The sequence below is a fragment of the Arachis stenosperma genome, chromosome 5 (genome assembly GCF_014773155.1).
Source record: "Arachis stenosperma cultivar V10309 chromosome 5, arast.V10309.gnm1.PFL2, whole genome shotgun sequence".
NCBI classification, from domain to species: domain Eukaryota; kingdom Viridiplantae; phylum Streptophyta; class Magnoliopsida; order Fabales; family Fabaceae; genus Arachis; species Arachis stenosperma.
In genome coordinates this window covers 30721570-30737817 of record NC_080381.1, presented here as the reverse complement: position 1 = coordinate 30737817, position 16248 = coordinate 30721570, and the positions used below count along the sequence as shown (strand labels likewise).

General features: G+C 36.4%; 1 protein-coding gene across 6 annotated transcripts; it reads right to left on the bottom strand.

Annotated features, from left to right (window-relative positions):
- Positions 1-2337: 2337 nt before the first annotated feature.
- Positions 2338-7348, bottom strand: LOC130979316 (UPF0496 protein At3g19330-like). Of its 6 annotated transcripts, XM_057902733.1 has the most exons (7): positions 7068-7348; positions 5455-6973; positions 5300-5367; positions 3524-3690; positions 3287-3442; positions 2687-3164; positions 2338-2510 (listed from the first exon to the last, which is right to left on the bottom strand). In XM_057902733.1, exons 1-2 carry the CDS (start codon positions 7150-7152, stop codon positions 5994-5996), a joined length of 1065 nt encoding a protein of 354 aa, XP_057758716.1. In that variant the 5' UTR covers positions 7153-7348; the 3' UTR covers positions 2338-2510; positions 2687-3164; positions 3287-3442; positions 3524-3690; positions 5300-5367; positions 5455-5993. The 6 variants fall into 6 exon arrangements, with proteins under 6 accessions (XP_057758716.1, XP_057758715.1, XP_057758714.1 ...); XM_057902729.1 differs by lacking the exons at positions 2338-2510; positions 2687-3164; positions 3287-3442; positions 3524-3690 and adding an exon at positions 4084-4639 and having other exon boundaries at positions 5455-5613; positions 5717-6973; XM_057902732.1 differs by lacking the exons at positions 2338-2510; positions 2687-3164; positions 3287-3442; positions 3524-3690 and adding an exon at positions 3718-4015.
- Between the last annotated feature and the right edge of the window lie 8900 nt (positions 7349-16248).

Genomic DNA, 16248 nt, shown 5'->3' with positions numbered 1-16248 from the left:
TCTTCTCTAATCTAATCAACCGCCAATTCCTTGATCACTTAATTTAAATTAGAAGATTAAATTCAATTCTAGTTTGTGAGCTACACAAACCCTAAGTACCCAAAAATGAGGCAATTATATGTCACGTATCACGTTAAATCCAGATACTTAGAGAGTTATGAGGAATTGATTTCTAGCTGTAATTCTAGTGATATAACCTTTCCAATATTCAACAAGAATTTAGAATTCAAATAGAAAAAGAGTTATCTTCCAATATACTCTAATTCTTAAGATGAAGAACGAAACCAATCCTTGAATTTAAATCAATGTATTAATTAAGAGTAGAATGACAATTTTATTAATCCATCCTAACCTTAACAATGGAGGTTTAGTTGCTTATGACTCAGAGAAAAACCTAGAGTTGTAAAAAGTGTAAAAGTGTTGAATGAGGAAGAAGAAAAGAAGAAAGCCCGAAGGGCTGAATCTTTTCTCCTTTTATATCTAATCCTAATTGATACAAAATTAAAATTCCAAAACCTAATAATCTTTTCTTAATTCAAAAATTAAATTGAAAACCAAAAAAGTGTCTTCCGTGAATTTGCTTGACACGTGTGCTCCCCACTTGAAAATGCGGGCCTAGCACTAAACACCGAGTAGTGGCGTTTAGTGCCACCAAGACAGAACGCTTTTTTCAATTTACGAGGCACTTGACGCTAAACGCCGGGTGGTATTTAGCACCACCTTCTTAGAATCATAGCACAAATTATGAGGCCCTCGGCACTAAACGTTGGGTAGTGGTGTTTAGCGCCAACTTGATAGCAACCATTTTTCTCTTTTTTCTTCTGCATGAACTCTGTCAAACTCACCCGAATTTTACTATAATCAACAAAATAGCAATACAACTCAAAGTAGCATTCATGATGGTCTAAAAACCAAAATCTCATAAAAACTCAACAAATCCACATCGAATTTACTAAGAAAAGATAGAAAAGATGCTCACGCATCAGCGGCCACCATGTCGGCAGAAAAACCTGACACAAAAGGTCATCCGGGTCGGAGACTTTTGGCCGACAATCATCAAAGACGCACTCCAGCTAGTAAGAAACTGCAAACAATGCCAAATGTATGCAGACTTCCACCAAGCAGCCCCCCTAGAAACTCAGCACCATATCGGTTGAACATCCATTCAAAACCTGGGAAATCGACTTCATGGGTCCCTTCCCCATGACTCCTTGGCAGCTAAGGTTCCTAATCAAATCCATTGACTATTACATCAAGTGGATCGAAGCGGAAGCAATGGCCACAATCACGACAACCCAATGTCAAATTGTTTCTGGAACTCATAACCCGATTCGGCATCATAAAGGTCGTAATCTCAAACAATAGAACCAAATTCACGGACAAGCGCTTCTGTGGGTTCCTAAAGGGCCTTTGCATCTCGCAAAGATTCAACTAGATAAAGCACCCTTAAACCAACGGCCAAGTCAAAGCGGCTAACAAGATCATTCTCAAAGGAATAAAAAAAAGGATGGACGAAGCCAAAGAACTATAGGTAGACGAACTAGGCTCTGTGCTCTGGTCCTATTGAACCTCACCTCAAAGCTCAATCGGAGAAACCCCCCTTTAGACTAACCTATGGAATAAAAGCTGTGATCCATGTTGAGATCGGAGAGCCAAGCCCTAGGACCATTGGAAGACTCGACAAGAAAGCTAAAAGGGACCTAGTCGACGAGGTTCAAAGCATAGCCCACTTACAAGAACTTGTCCTAAAACAAAGAGTAAGCCTGAGGTACAATCAGGGCATAGCAAGGCGCAAATTAAAATAAGAAGATCAGGTCCTACGACGCAATGACATCGCCGCCTCCCCCCACTCCGAAGGAAAAGAAGTTAACTCTCGATTGGGAGGGACCTTACCCAGTTAAGTTTGTGATCGGAAAGACACTTACAAGCTAGAATGATCCAACGGCAAAAAGCTACCAACATCATGGAACGCCACGAACTTGCAATATTACTACTCATGAACGAGTACCTGAGTTGGTAACTTTGGTAAAATTTGTTAAAATTTAGCTTTTCTTTTAGTGATAATTTTTCTCATTTTAAACCATTCTAAGACACTCTTTCCTACCCAAAGAAGCGGAGGATTTTAACGACGCCCACATTCTTTTAATATTTCTAATAAAAATTTCCTCAACTGCATCCAAACACATCTAAAATTGAATAATGGTCGCATTTGGAAGACACCGATAGTAACATAATAACATCTGAAATCACTCAATTATTTAAAAATTTCATTATATTTTTGCACCCTTAACATCCGAATTTCATTATTTCTAACATTCAGAGTTCTTCATTTCCAACCCGGAAAACATAATACTCCAAGATATCCAAAATTTATTATCTCTACATCTAAAACTCTTCAATTCCAACATAAAAAAACATAATCATAACACCCAAAATTCATTATTTTCAACGTCCGAAACTCCTTAATTCTAAGACTCATACAATGGTGTTTCCTCCACTTTAAAATTTGTCTGCAATACAAAAGTCAAGAAAAATGGTCACAATTGTGTTGCAGGATTAATCATGAATAAAACATGAAGTTACTAAATCAGAATCAAACTATAAAAGAAACCTATTTGATATCATCATATTACTTTTAATATACATCTATAACTAAAACTGTAGATGGGGTCTACTTAGAAATTACCTACTAGAGTGGGTCCATGGAAGGATATCTGTCAACTACAGATTAAGGAGCAGCATGTAAGAGACAAGATGATAATCAGATTGACTATGAAAATTGGTGACAGTAGAAGAACTCGATTCTGGGAGGATGTCTGACTATTTTGTGGTCCTCTGAAGGATAGGTATCCAAGGCTCTTCTCGATTTCAATATAGAAAGGATCTGTCATCGGGGACTGTGGGTTTTGGGATGAGTTAGAGTGGATTTGAAACTTCCAATGGAGGCGTGACTTATTCTAATAGGAGTTGGAACTTGTGAGTCAACTACATGACACTTTGAGGCTGGTAGACAGACAAAGTGTATTTTCTACTAACTCATTTGTGCAGGTATTGCAGGAGGAAACGCTTTCGGAGGACGTAACAAGTTATAGTTTCACCAAGACTATCTGGAAAGGCTTAGTTCCTCCAAGAGTAGAAATGTTTGCTTGGTTTGTCTTGATAGGCTGGGTGAATACAAAAAAAAGATTGTGTCAGCTTGAAATAATTAACCATGAGGATAATATGTGTGTACTATGTAATAAGAATGTGGAATATGTTCATCATTTGTTTCTTGGATGTGATTTACTTGGCAGATGTGGTGCGCATGATTAGTTCATCTTGACAGACAGTGGTCCGTTCCCGGTACTTTGAAGGAACATTTTCAAAACTAGACAAGAGCAACTTGTAGCAAGGAGGAGCGTAAGAAATGGTTCATATATTTCTTTGCGGTAGTTTGAAACGTCTGAATCGAAAGGAATATGAGGATATTTTAGAATTAAAAAAAAGGGTAGATGAGATCATTAATTTGTCTAGTCTTAGTTACCAGAAGTGGAGGCGTGATGATCCCTTTTGTTGTTGATGGCTATGCCGAAAATGACAAGGGGATGCATTTTTGATTGGTAAGTGCTTCGTGGTCATGGCTTATGTTGACTAGTTTTTCTTTGTTTCTTCTTTTCTTTGCTTTTTCGCTCCACAGTGTGTTTTGAGCTCCTTTGTTTCAAAAAAAAAATATCAAGATTTTATTTAAATCAAGTTTGATAATTTGGTAATGCCAAAATCAGCTTGCAATGCTTTTTACAATTATTGTGCAAGTATCATGCAAACCTTTTGAAGAAACAAGAGGACAATGAAATTTGCGAACCCATATAAATTCTAAACATCCAGATTAATGAAATTTGAAAAAGAAAAAAACACACAAAAAGAAACCAGAAAATCCAAACTTGTTAGTGCTGGAAAATGAAGCGACATCCAAATTAGTAGTACTTAGACGCCTCCATTTTAAAACCATGAGCATCAGAACTAGTAGTACTTAGACCTGTAAGCAAACCAAATTCACTAAGCAAAAGCACTATAAACTGAATATACCACTAAACAAAGATTTAACACCAAATAAGGAAAGTCATTATATCTTAAATCAAAAGTCAACACCAGCAGCTAGAATCTTTTATAGCAAGTACACTTGAAACTGATGCTACTTTATATATATAAGGTAATATATTTTCTATACCTGATATTTTCGAAAAAATTCAAAAATATCTCTAGCATTCGATTTGTTTTAATTTTATTTCTAATATTTTAAATAAGTTTTGATTCTACATTGGATTTATTTTTTTATGGTCACTCACTCTAAGCCTTTTAACCCTAATCCAAAATCCCTCACTCTGAACGCCAATCAAACCCACCTAGTCCAACTTTGAAATACTTCATATAATTAAAAAGGACAAACTTTGATGGTCCTTGCCTCAAGGACGAGCTCAGCCACCTTCGTGTCTAGAGCACCGTCCCTCTTTTTGTTCCTTTTCTTTTCCGACAACGACACTTTCGACATCTAGAGAGCTTTCGCAAGGTCAATGACCAAGGGGAAAAAACCTCCCAGTGGTTCCATGAGAGTTGCACCATCCTCAGCAACAATAACTCCCTCTATCTCCTTCAATATGACCTGGTGGCAAAACTAAGAGAAATCATCAATCACATGATGGGGTTGCGGGTGATGATGGGGGTGAGGGGTTGGGGTGATGGTTGTTATGATGATAGGGTGGTGCAGTGGGATTAGCCGATAATGAGGTACATTGGCAGGGTTGAAGTTGGCGCGGACAGGAAGGTAAGGGTTCAGGGGTGATGAGTTTGGGAATGTAGGTTTGATGCGGGTTTGGGGGATTGAAATGAGGGGTTAAGGTTAGAGTTTTAGGGTTAGGATAAGAGGTTGGGAGTAGAGTGTTATGGTTAAGGGAAAATTGGGCAAAACAAGAATTTTATCAAATGTTTATTGTCAAAAAAGTAACCCCAATGGTAGAATTGCAACTTATTTAAAACGTGAGACAAAATTGAAACAAATTAAACATTACAAGTATTTTTGAAACTTTTCAAAAACTTAACACAAAATGTATACTTTATATTATGCATGGCATTGCAAGACACTACATATATTTTATGGCATCATCTAGCATTGAAGCTTTGTCTCTCTATTGAAACCAAACATGTCAAAATGTCCCCATCCAAAGACAATTTGGTGAAAGGAAAAAATGAAGTTAAGAAAAACGAATCTTTTCTCAGATGAAGCTAAGAGTGAAAAGATAATGAATGATACATATTAGTGTACCTTATTCAAATGGGAATTAATTTTTCCATGGCCTTCATCTTCTCATCAATTCGCCTCCTCCTAACGCTCTGGCCATACAATGAAAACCATTAACGAAAACTTCTAAGTGAAAATTTTCTAAGAAAATTGAAGGACCAACAAACCAAAGACCAAACCTCTTTCAGACAAATTATGAAGCTGGGTTTCTCTTTGAAAAAGTAGATGGAAATGCTGAAGCCACACCATTCTTCAACATAAAAAGCAAGCATATGTACAAACAAACAAAAGCATCCTTTCATAAACAAAACTGAATCTGTATCTGATTACTGCAATCACTGAGATAGTAGGCAACAGAAAAATGCTTAAAAAAAATATTGCAATTTTGAACTTAAAAGAAACCAAAAAGAAGGCAGAATTGTTAAAAAGTTTAGGAAGTACATCAACATTCCACAACAATGAAATATGAACTAGGGTGGCAATGGCTATTAGGTGGCAAGGTACTCTCTGTCTCTGATATGAATGAATAGATAGTTATGGTTAATACAATAAGGGTGTTTCTTCAATAGGCCATAGCAGTATGAAGTATGAACTGAAATCTAGCACAAACATTAGTTTAAACCCTTTCCTGAAATAGCAGATTACGTTGAAGACCTGGACCAGCAATGATCACACATACAACAAAGAAAAAAAAGGATCAATTGGTTAAAAACAGGAACTAGGGAGTTTGATGACCACATATCTCTTTAAGAAGCAAAACTCTCGCCTTGTTGACAGTGTAAATGCAGAGGCATACGTGCTCCGCAAGATCATCAAGCTGGCGGAGAAAACTTTCATTGTTCTTGCATAGGAGCTTGAAAACCTCCTGGATAGGATAACTCGCCCTTCCCTTCTCCAACCCCATCCTAACAAGACGCTTGTCTCCCTCAATTGTAGTGTGGAGTCGAGCCACGAGTCGATCAATGGTGTCGAGGTCATAGCTCAGCACGTAAGCACCTTTGGCAGCGGCATCTAGCTGTGCCAGCCTGGCAACTTCCCTCTTTTCAGCCGCACAACTCGGATTGGGGATGTAAGCACTGCAACAGGGACCAGCAGCGGCGGCAAGGGCAAAAACGGCATGAATTGTGAGTGCAACCGCCGCAGCTGCCACTCCAACCGCAGTGGCGACGAAACAGAGAGCAGAACCGGCAGTAGCGCGCCGGAAGAGGCGAATCCGAGAGCGAGACTTGCCGAGGCCAAAATCAAGCTGGTTTCTAAGGTCTGTGAGGCAGTTACGGATGTCTTTGCTGGAGACATTTGAATCAGGGAAAGGGTTTTCGTTGCCATCGAACTGAACGAATAGATCGAAGGTGCGGTCACAATCATGGGAGTCGCGGAGGTCGAAGAGGGGTGCGTACATGGCTCGTGCGCGATCGACGCATCGATGAAGGCGGAGGCAGTGCTGCGAGGCGGTTTCGGTGTGGTTGAAGTAAGTGCTAATGAGGCTGGTGAGGCTGCCGTTTCTGTTTCTGATTATTGTGTTGTTGTTGAGTGCTTCATTTACACAATCTCCGTCAGGGTTAAGAAGGTGCACTTCGCCCTCCGCTGGAGCACCCTGTATCATGGACCTAATCTCCGCATAGGATTTGGCCTGCACTGTCAGGTTGTATTCGCGAGAGACGCTCGCTGTGGAACTGGATGTGCTGGGTGTGTTGTCACCTGTCATTTATACAAACTGGTAGGTTATAAGGATGGAAGCACTAAGCATTAAGCATGAGGCATTTCATTTTGTAACTTCTTTTTTTATTCTTACCATGGGAAGACGGTGGAAGACTTGGAACTGAAGCAGGTCCTGAGGATGAATTGGTGAATGACTTGAGGAATAGACAATCCCGCATTCTAATTTTGGTTAGGAGGAATTCTCAATTCTCAGTTTATAGTGGACACTTGTTCTGCGTCACGTTGCGCAGTTCCGCCGAGAGTACGCTTCACCCCAACAAATGAGAGAAGGAAAGTTGGCGAGAGATTGCCGTAACACCGCGTGCTTCTAACAGTTATTTACATTGAGATGCCGTAAGTCAATCTTGCACTAGAACAACACTACTTCGGCTGCGCTTGGATTAGCGTTGGATCGCAAAAGAGTACATTTTTTTTGTATATTTAGTTTTTTTTTCTTTGTTGAGTTAATACTTAGAAAGAAGCATAAAATTTGACTTCTAATTTAATTTAGTCCTTAAATTTTTAATTGACTCAAAATATATTATGAAATTTTAAATTGGTTTTAAATTAGTCCTTTCATCCATTTCTATTACCGAAAAAGCTGATTTGACACATTTTATTAACACCTGACAAAAATAAAACGAGATGTCATTTTTAGATTCGTATCGAAATTAAACCAAAATATCTCCGTATGATACTAAAAGGATTAAAGTAAACTCTAACTCACTATTTCCTCGTTACAATCTTAATTGACGCTTCTTTTTCTTCTTTCTCTCGCCGATGATGGACTCGAGAAGAATCAATGGTGTCTCATAGGCCAATTTAAAAACTTTTTATACTTGTCTCATTTGCCTATAGTAAAGAAGAAAATCCTACTAATTTACAGTTGTTCAAGAATAGGTCAGTAACAAAATCATTATTCTCAATCTTTAATGCTCTGATTTCATAATGGTTGTTGGGTGAGGGTTGTTGTTCATTATTTTATGCTCTATTTAATCAGTAAATCGTTTAGATAAATAAGTTATTTACGATAGTTGATAGTGTTAAGGTTTTTGGATTTGGATTCTCTAAAATTTGAATTTTACTTTAGAGAGTAAAGTGTGATCTGTTACCCTTGAATAGTTTCTCTTTCATATTTATTATTGGTCCCACCTATGAAATAAATAGTGAGAGATCACACTTTACTCTTTAAAGTGAAATTCAAACTTTAGAGGATCCAAATTCAAGGTTCTCCTATTAGGATTTAAAATTTTTAAATGAATTTTCACTATAATCAAATGTGATTGATGCGTCTCATACAAGAATGTTACTAATGATGATATTTTTTTAATTCTTTTGTTGATTATTGGTTAATATTTTTTTTCTAAAGTAGTTTATTAGAAGTTGAAATACATAGAGAATTTAACTTAATATTTCCTATTTTTAAATGGAGTTTGATGATGCATGATTTTAAAATGTGTTGAACTTAGTGTAGTTGTTAACCATTCTATGTTTTTGAATCTTTTCTGCAGATGGATGATGATATAACAATTGTGTATCATTATAGAGGTAGTTTTGTGACCAAGTCGGATGGCAGTGTGGTTTATGAGATTGATCACACTGATAAATTGATTGGGTTAGATGAAGATGTACTGAATGTATTTTTACTGAGGGATTATTATAAGGTGTTAGGCTATGATAACATGGTGGAGTGTTGGTGGCTTGTTCATGATAGATCTATGAAGAGTGGACTGAGAACAGTAAACAATGACAAGAAGTTGCTAGAAATGTGCTTCATTGTAAAAAATAATCAGAAAAGAGTGCACATATACTTTGAACATGGAATTTTTCAGCCTACGATAAATGAGGCACCTGACTGGATGGTAGCAGTGGCAGTGACTCCCATGACTCCTATGAATCTACAGAAGACAGTTTATATAAGCCTAGATCACAAGATGGCTCTACTAAATCATATATTGAAAGTGGCCTATCTGGTGCAAGGTTGAGGGAAATGAAGTTTAAGTATGTTCCAAGTGCTGTTTTGAAGAAGGAAAAGGAGAAAATAGTGGAGGAAGATGATAGTCTTATTGTGGAGAATTCGGATAAAAAAGTAGACTAGCTACAAGTGTTGGGCAACAAAGTAGATTATGGTTTAGAATGTGTTGTGTAGGACATATTTTGTGGAAAACTTTTTTAAACTATGCTTTTGAAACTCTGTTATGTAGAGTATTGTGTTTTGTCTAGGATAAACTTAAATATGTGTATATTTGATAATACTCTAATCTTGAAGTGTGGTATATTACAATAGTTACTATGATGACAATGATTAATTACTAAGAATTACTAAATTAATGTGATTAAAAAATAATTGAATAACTATGTATCGTAAAAAATTGTTATTATTAAAGGATAAAATTAAAATTTAATTTTATGTATCATTTTTGTCTCGAACGTTTTCGTCCTATTTAAGTCCCTAAGGCTGTGTTTGTTTCTAAGAACAGAACAGGACAAGACACTGAGAACAGGACAAGACAAGATACTAATGGACAGAGACACAAAATTTTATGTTCTTGTATTCTATTTGGTGATAAACTAAAACAAATTATGAAAATTTAATTTTTTTCTCATTTTTTTTCATTCAAAAAATTTGGGATGAAAAATATAACAATAAAAAATATAATTATGAAAAATTAACAAGAATAATGAAAGAAAAAATAAAAAAATAAGTTGTGTCCCTTGTTAGTGTCTCTGTCCTTCCTATCAGGATGGACACAAAATACACTAATTCAGTGTCTGGACGCATTATCTCTATCTATGTCTTCTCTGCCAAATACGATTTTGTATCTCAGTGTCCCTGTCTCAGTGTTCTGTCTTTGTAAACAAACGCAACCTAACGTTTTAAAATTGTCTCAATTTTGTCCTGCCGTCAACTCTGTTAATAGATTTCTAACGGTAGGACAACATTGAGTCAATTTTAAAATATTAGGGACTTAAATAGAATTATTTAAACGTTAGGAACAACGTTGAGACTTATCCTAAACATTGAGAACAAAAACGATACTTTACTCTTTTTAGTAAGATCCTAAATTATATACGTAGTAATAAAAAAGGATACAAACCATTGTTTTCAAATGGTGAATCCTTTAGTTTCTATAGCTAAAGGAGCTACCGTAAACACTAACAAAAAATTCAAAAATAACTAAGAACTAAAACGTATTCGATAGTAGGATAAGCATTTAGACTTGAAAAACTCAGTTCTGATCACTTCTCTGATTGATGGTGTTATTAGCCACTACTCTTGCTGCAATGAAGATACTTGGTCCAATCTTGGATTTCACAGTAGAAGAAGATTGCAAGCATAAAAAATGAAGAGAGAATCGTTAATCTTATTTATAGTTTTTGGAAATGAATTAATAGATGTGAAATTGATTCATTCAATTGAAATCAGGAAAATAGTACCAAAATGACTAAGAAAAACTTGTGTAACAAATAATAAAAATAATAATAAATTTGAGGCTAAATGTATAAATAAAGTAATCAATTACCAAAAGCGATTGAAGCAATATGGAAGTTGAAACATTGAAGATGATTATAGCGCTTATGTTGAAAGAAGAGATGAAGTGGATCGGTAAAGTTGTGCGAAGGATTTCTTTCGACAAGGAAGCACAATGATAAAAATTTGAAAACTTTTTTAGAAAGATAAAGTTAGAAGACAGAGAAAACGGTAATTAATGGTGAAAGTGTAACAATGACGTAATTATCAGAGTCATGGAGACGTAGACAATTAAGAGACATATGAGTTAATTTAATTCTTAAATTAATAACAGTATTTCAAAAGTTTCATTCATTTAGAATAAGCGTTTATTCTTAGACTGAGCTTAATAGACGTGCCATTTACTTTGTTTTCTATAATTTATTTAACTTAAAAGTCATTTAATTTTGTTTTACATTTTAAGTTTGATGAATTATATAGTAAAAATGTAAGTTTACAGATTTTTTTTTTATGAAATGAAAAAAAATTGAAAAAAGTAGAATTCATATTTTGAATAATAATAAAATAATAAAAAATAATTATAAAAAAATTTATTTTCTCTTTCTATATCACTCAATCTGTATAATAGAATGTCCCGTTAAATTTTTATTTTTTTTATTTGTTCAAAATAGGATCTTTGTGTACAGTTCGAAAAATTAATGCTCTTAAAAGAGGAGTAAGTTTGAGTCACAGAATTTAGATATTGAACCAACTTGGATTAACTAAAAAAACCTATAACACCCTAAAGGCTATATCACTACGGTAAGAGAAAATCACACAAACCAATATTCTAAACTGAAGAACCCTCAAGACGATATCGATCGAGTAACCGAATTAAACAATAAGAAAAAACCAACTTCAAGTTACATTATTGTCAGGCATGCGAATCCTAAAGACTATATAATTAAGCTAAATAAATCAATAAAAAATGTTTGGAACATTAATTATAATCTGAATATTATAACACTAAAAAAATAATATAGAAATGAATAAAATAATTAGTCAAACTCTTGTTATTAATCAACCAGTCAATTCTAAAGATTATATCCTTCAGCTAACCAAATACTAATACATATTGTAATATGCTGATGAGCGGATAATTTATACGCTTTTTGGCAGTATTTTTAAGTAGTTTTTAGTAGAATCTAACAATTTTTAGGAATGTTTTTATTAGTTTTTATGCAAATTTCACATTTCTGGATTTTACTATGAGTTTGTGTGTTTTTCTGTGATTTCAGGTATTTTCTGGCTGAAATTGAGGGACCTAAGCAAAAATCTGATAGGAGGCTGAAAAAGGACTACACATGTTGTTGGATTCTGACCTCCCTACACTCGAAATAGATTTTCTGGAGCTACAGAACTCCAAATGGCGAGCTCTCAATTGCGTTGAAAAGTAGACATTCAGGGCTTTCCAGCAATATATAATAGTTTATACTTTATTCGAGTTTAGATGACGCAAACTGGCGTTCAACGCCAGTTCCATGCTGCATTCTGGAGTAAAACGCCAGAAACACGTCACAAACCAGAGTTAAACGCCAAAAACACATTACAACTTGGCGTTTAACTCCAAAAGAAGTCTCTACATGTGAAAGCTCAAGGCTCAGCCCAAGCACACACCAAAGTGGGCTCCAGAAGTGGATTTCTGCACTTAAACTTATTTCTGTAAACCCTAGTAACTAGTTTAGTATAAATAGAACTTTTTACTATTGTGTTTTCATCTTGGAATTAGTCTTTTCCCTTTTTTCGAATTCACATGCTATTTGGGGAGGCTAGCCATTCGGCCATGCCCGGACCACTATCACTTATGTATTTTCAACGGTGGAGTTTCTACACACCATAGATTAAGGTGTGGAGCTCTGTTGTTTCTTGAGTATTAATGCAAAGTACTATTGTTTTTCTATTCAATTCATGCTTATTCTTATTCTAAGATATTCATTCGCACTTCAACCTGATGAATGTGATGATCCGTGACACTCATCACTATTTTCACTTATGAACGCGTGCTTGACAAATACTTCCGTTCTACCTGCAAAAGCTAGAGTGTGTATCTCTTGGATTCCTTAATCAGAATCTTCGTGGTATAAGCTAGAATCCATTGGCAGCATTCTTGAGATCCAGAAAGTCTAAACCTTGTCTGTGGTATTCCGAGTAGGATCTGGGATGGGATGACTGTGACGAGTTTCAAACTCGCGAGTGTTGGGCGTAGTGACAAACGCAAGAGGATCACGGGATTCTATTCCAACATGATCGAGAACCGACAGATGATTAGCCGTGCGGTGACAGTGCATTTGGACCATTTTTACTGAGAGGATGGGAAGTAGCCATTGACAACGGTGACACCCTACATACAGCTTGCCATAGAAAGGAGTAAGAATGATTGGATGAAAGCAGTAGGAAAGCAGAGATTCAGAAGGAACACAGTATCTTCATGCGCTTATCTGAAATTTCCACCAATGAATTACATAAGTATCTCTATCTCTATTCTATGCTTTATTTATCTTTATATTCGAAAACCATTATAACCATTAGAATCCGCCTGACTGAGATTTATAAGATGATTGATGAGCGGATAATTTATACGCTTTTTGGCATTGTTTTTAGGTAGTTTTTAGTAGAATCTAGCTACTTTTAGGGATGTTTTTATTAGTTTTTATGCAAAATTTACATTTCTGGATTTTACTATGAGTTTGTGTGTTTTTCTGTGATTTCAGGTATTTTCTGGCTGAAATTGAGGGACCTGAGCAAAAATCTGATAGGAGGCTGAAAAAGGACTACAGATGCTGTTGGATTCTGACCTCCCTGCACTCGAAATATATTTATATTGCAATAGAACTCCAAATGGCGTGGTCTCAATTACGTTCGAAAGTAGACATTCAGGGCTTTCTAGCAATATATAATAGTTCATACTTTATTCGAGTTTAGACGACGCAAACTGGCATTCAACGCCAGTTCCATGCTGCATTCTGGAGTAAAACGCCAGAAACACGTCACAAACCAGAGTTAAACGCCAAAAACACGTTACAACTTGGCGTTTAACTCCAAAAGAAGTCTCTACTTGTGAAAGTTCAAGGCTCAGCCCAAGCACACACCAAAGTGGGCCCCGGAAGTGGATTTCTGCACTTAAACTTATTTCTGTAAACCCTAGTAACTAGTTTAGTATAAATATAACTTTTTACTATTGTGTTTTCATCTTGGAATTAGTCTTTTTCCCTATTTTTTGAATTCACATGCTATTTGGGGAGGCTGGCCATTCGGCCATGCCCGGACCACTGTCACTTATGTATTTTCAACGGTGGAGTTTCTACACACCATAGATTAAGGTGTGGAGCTCTGCTGTTCCTCGAGTATTAATGCAAAGTACTATTGTTCTTCTATTCTGTTCATGCTTATTCTTCTTCTAAGATATTCATTCGCACTTCAACCTGATGAATGTGATGATCCGTGACACTCATCACTATTCTCACTTATGAATGCGTGCCTGACAAACACTTCCGTTCTACCTGCGAAAGCTAGAGTGTGTATCTCTTGGATTCCTTAATCAGAATCTTCGTGGTATAAGCTAGAATCCATTGGCAGCATTCTTGAGATCCAGAAAGTCTAAACCTTGTCTGTGGTATTCCGAGTAGGATCTGGGATGGGATGACTGTGACGAGTTTCAAACTCGCGAGTGTTGGGCGTAGTGACAAACGCAAGAGGATCACGGGATTCTATTCCAACATGATCGAGAACCGACAGATGATTAGCCGTGCGGTGACAGTGCATTTGGACCATTTTTACTGAGAGGATGGGAAGTAGCCATTGACAACGGTGACACCCTACATACAGCTTGCCATAGAAAGGAGTAAGAATGATTGGATGAAAGCAGTAGGAAAGCAGAGATTCAGAAGGAACACAGTATCTTCATGCGCTTATCTGAAATTTCCACCAATGAATTACATAAGTATCTCTATCTCTATTCTATGCTTTATTTATCTTTATATTCGAAAACCATTATAACCATTAGAATCCGCCTGACTGAGATTTATAAGATGATTGATGAGCGGATAATTTATACGCTTTTTGGCATTGTTTTTAGGTAGTTTTTAGTAGAATCTAGCTACTTTTAGGGATGTTTTTATTAGTTTTTATGCAAAATTTACATTTCTGGATTTTACTATGAGTTTGTGTGTTTTTCTGTGATTTCAGGTATTTTCTGGCTGAAATTGAGGGACCTGAGCAAAAATCTGATAGGAGGCTGAAAAAGGACTACAGATGCTGTTGGATTCTGACCTCCCTGCACTCGAAATATATTTTATATTGCAATAGAACTCCAAATGGCGTGGTCTCAATTACGTTCGAAAGTAGACATTCAGGGCTTTCCAGCAATATATAATAGTTCATACTTTATTCGAGTTTAGACGACGCAAACTGGCATTCAACGCCAGTTCCATGCTGCATTCTGGAGTAAAACGCCAGAAACACGTCACAAACCAGAGTTAAACGCCAAAAACACGTTACAACTTGGCGTTTAACTCCAAAAGAAGTCTCTACTTGTGAAAGTTCAAGGCTCAGCCCAAGCACACACCAAAGTGGGCCCCGGAAGTGGATTTCTGCACTTAAACTTATTTCTGTAAACCCTAGTAACTAGTTTAGTATAAATATAACTTTTTACTATTGTGTTTTCATCTTGGAATTAGTCTTTTTCCCTATTTTTTGAATTCACATGCTATTTGGGGAGGCTGGCCATTCGGCCATGCCCGGACCACTGTCACTTATGTATTTTCAACGGTGGAGTTTCTACACACCATAGATTAAGGTGTGGAGCTCTGCTGTTCCTCGAGTATTAATGCAAAGTACTATTGTTCTTCTATTCTGTTCATGCTTATTCTTCTTCTAAGATATTCATTCGCACTTCAACCTGATGAATGTGATGATCCGTGACACTCATCACTATTCTCACTTATGAACGCGTGCCTGACAAACACTTCCGTTCTACCTGCGAAAGCTAGAGTGTGTATCTCTTGGATTCCTTAATCAGAATCTTCGTGGTATAAGCTAGAATCCATTGGCAGCATTCTTGAGATCCAGAAAGTCTAAACCTTGTCTGTGGTATTCCGAGTAGGATCTGGGATGGGATGACTGTGACGAGTTTCAAACTCGCGAGTGTTGGGCGTAGTGACAAACGCAAGAGGATCACGGGATTCTATTCCAACATGATCGAGAACCGACAGATGATTAGCCGTGCGGTGACAGTGCATTTGGACCATTTTTACTGAGAGGATGGGAAGTAGCCATTGACAACGGTGACACCCTACATACAGCTTTCCATAGAAAGGAGTAAGAATGATTGGATGAAAGCAGTAGGAAAGCAGAGATTCAGAAGGAACACAGTATCTTCATGCGCTTATCTGAAATTTCCACCAATGAATTACATAAGTATCTCTATCTCTATTCTATGCTTTATTTATCTTTATATTCGAAAACCATTATAACCATTAGAATCCGCCTGACTGAGATTTATAAGATGATTGATGAGCGGATAATTTATACGCTTTTTGGCATTGTTTTTAGGTAGTTTTTAGTAGAATCTAGCTACTTTTAGGGATGTTTTTATTAGTTTTTATGCAAAATTTACATTTCTGGATTTTACTATGAGTTTGTGTGTTTTTCTGTGATTTCAGGTATTTTCTGGCTGAAATTGAGGGACCTGAGCAAAAATCTGATAGGAGGCTGAAAAAGGACTACAGATGCTGTTGGATTCTGACCTCCCTGCACTCGAAATATA

Excerpts from the sequence above, each read along its gene's own strand:
- LOC130979316 (XM_057902733.1), bottom strand. The coding sequence starts at position 7,152 with ATGCGGGATTGTCTATTCCTCAAGTCATTCACCAATTCATCCTCAGGA. Across the intron at positions 6,974-7,067 it reads TCTTCCACCGTCTTCCCATG|GTGACAACACACCCAGCACA; the intron begins GTAAGAATAAAA and ends TATAAATGACAG.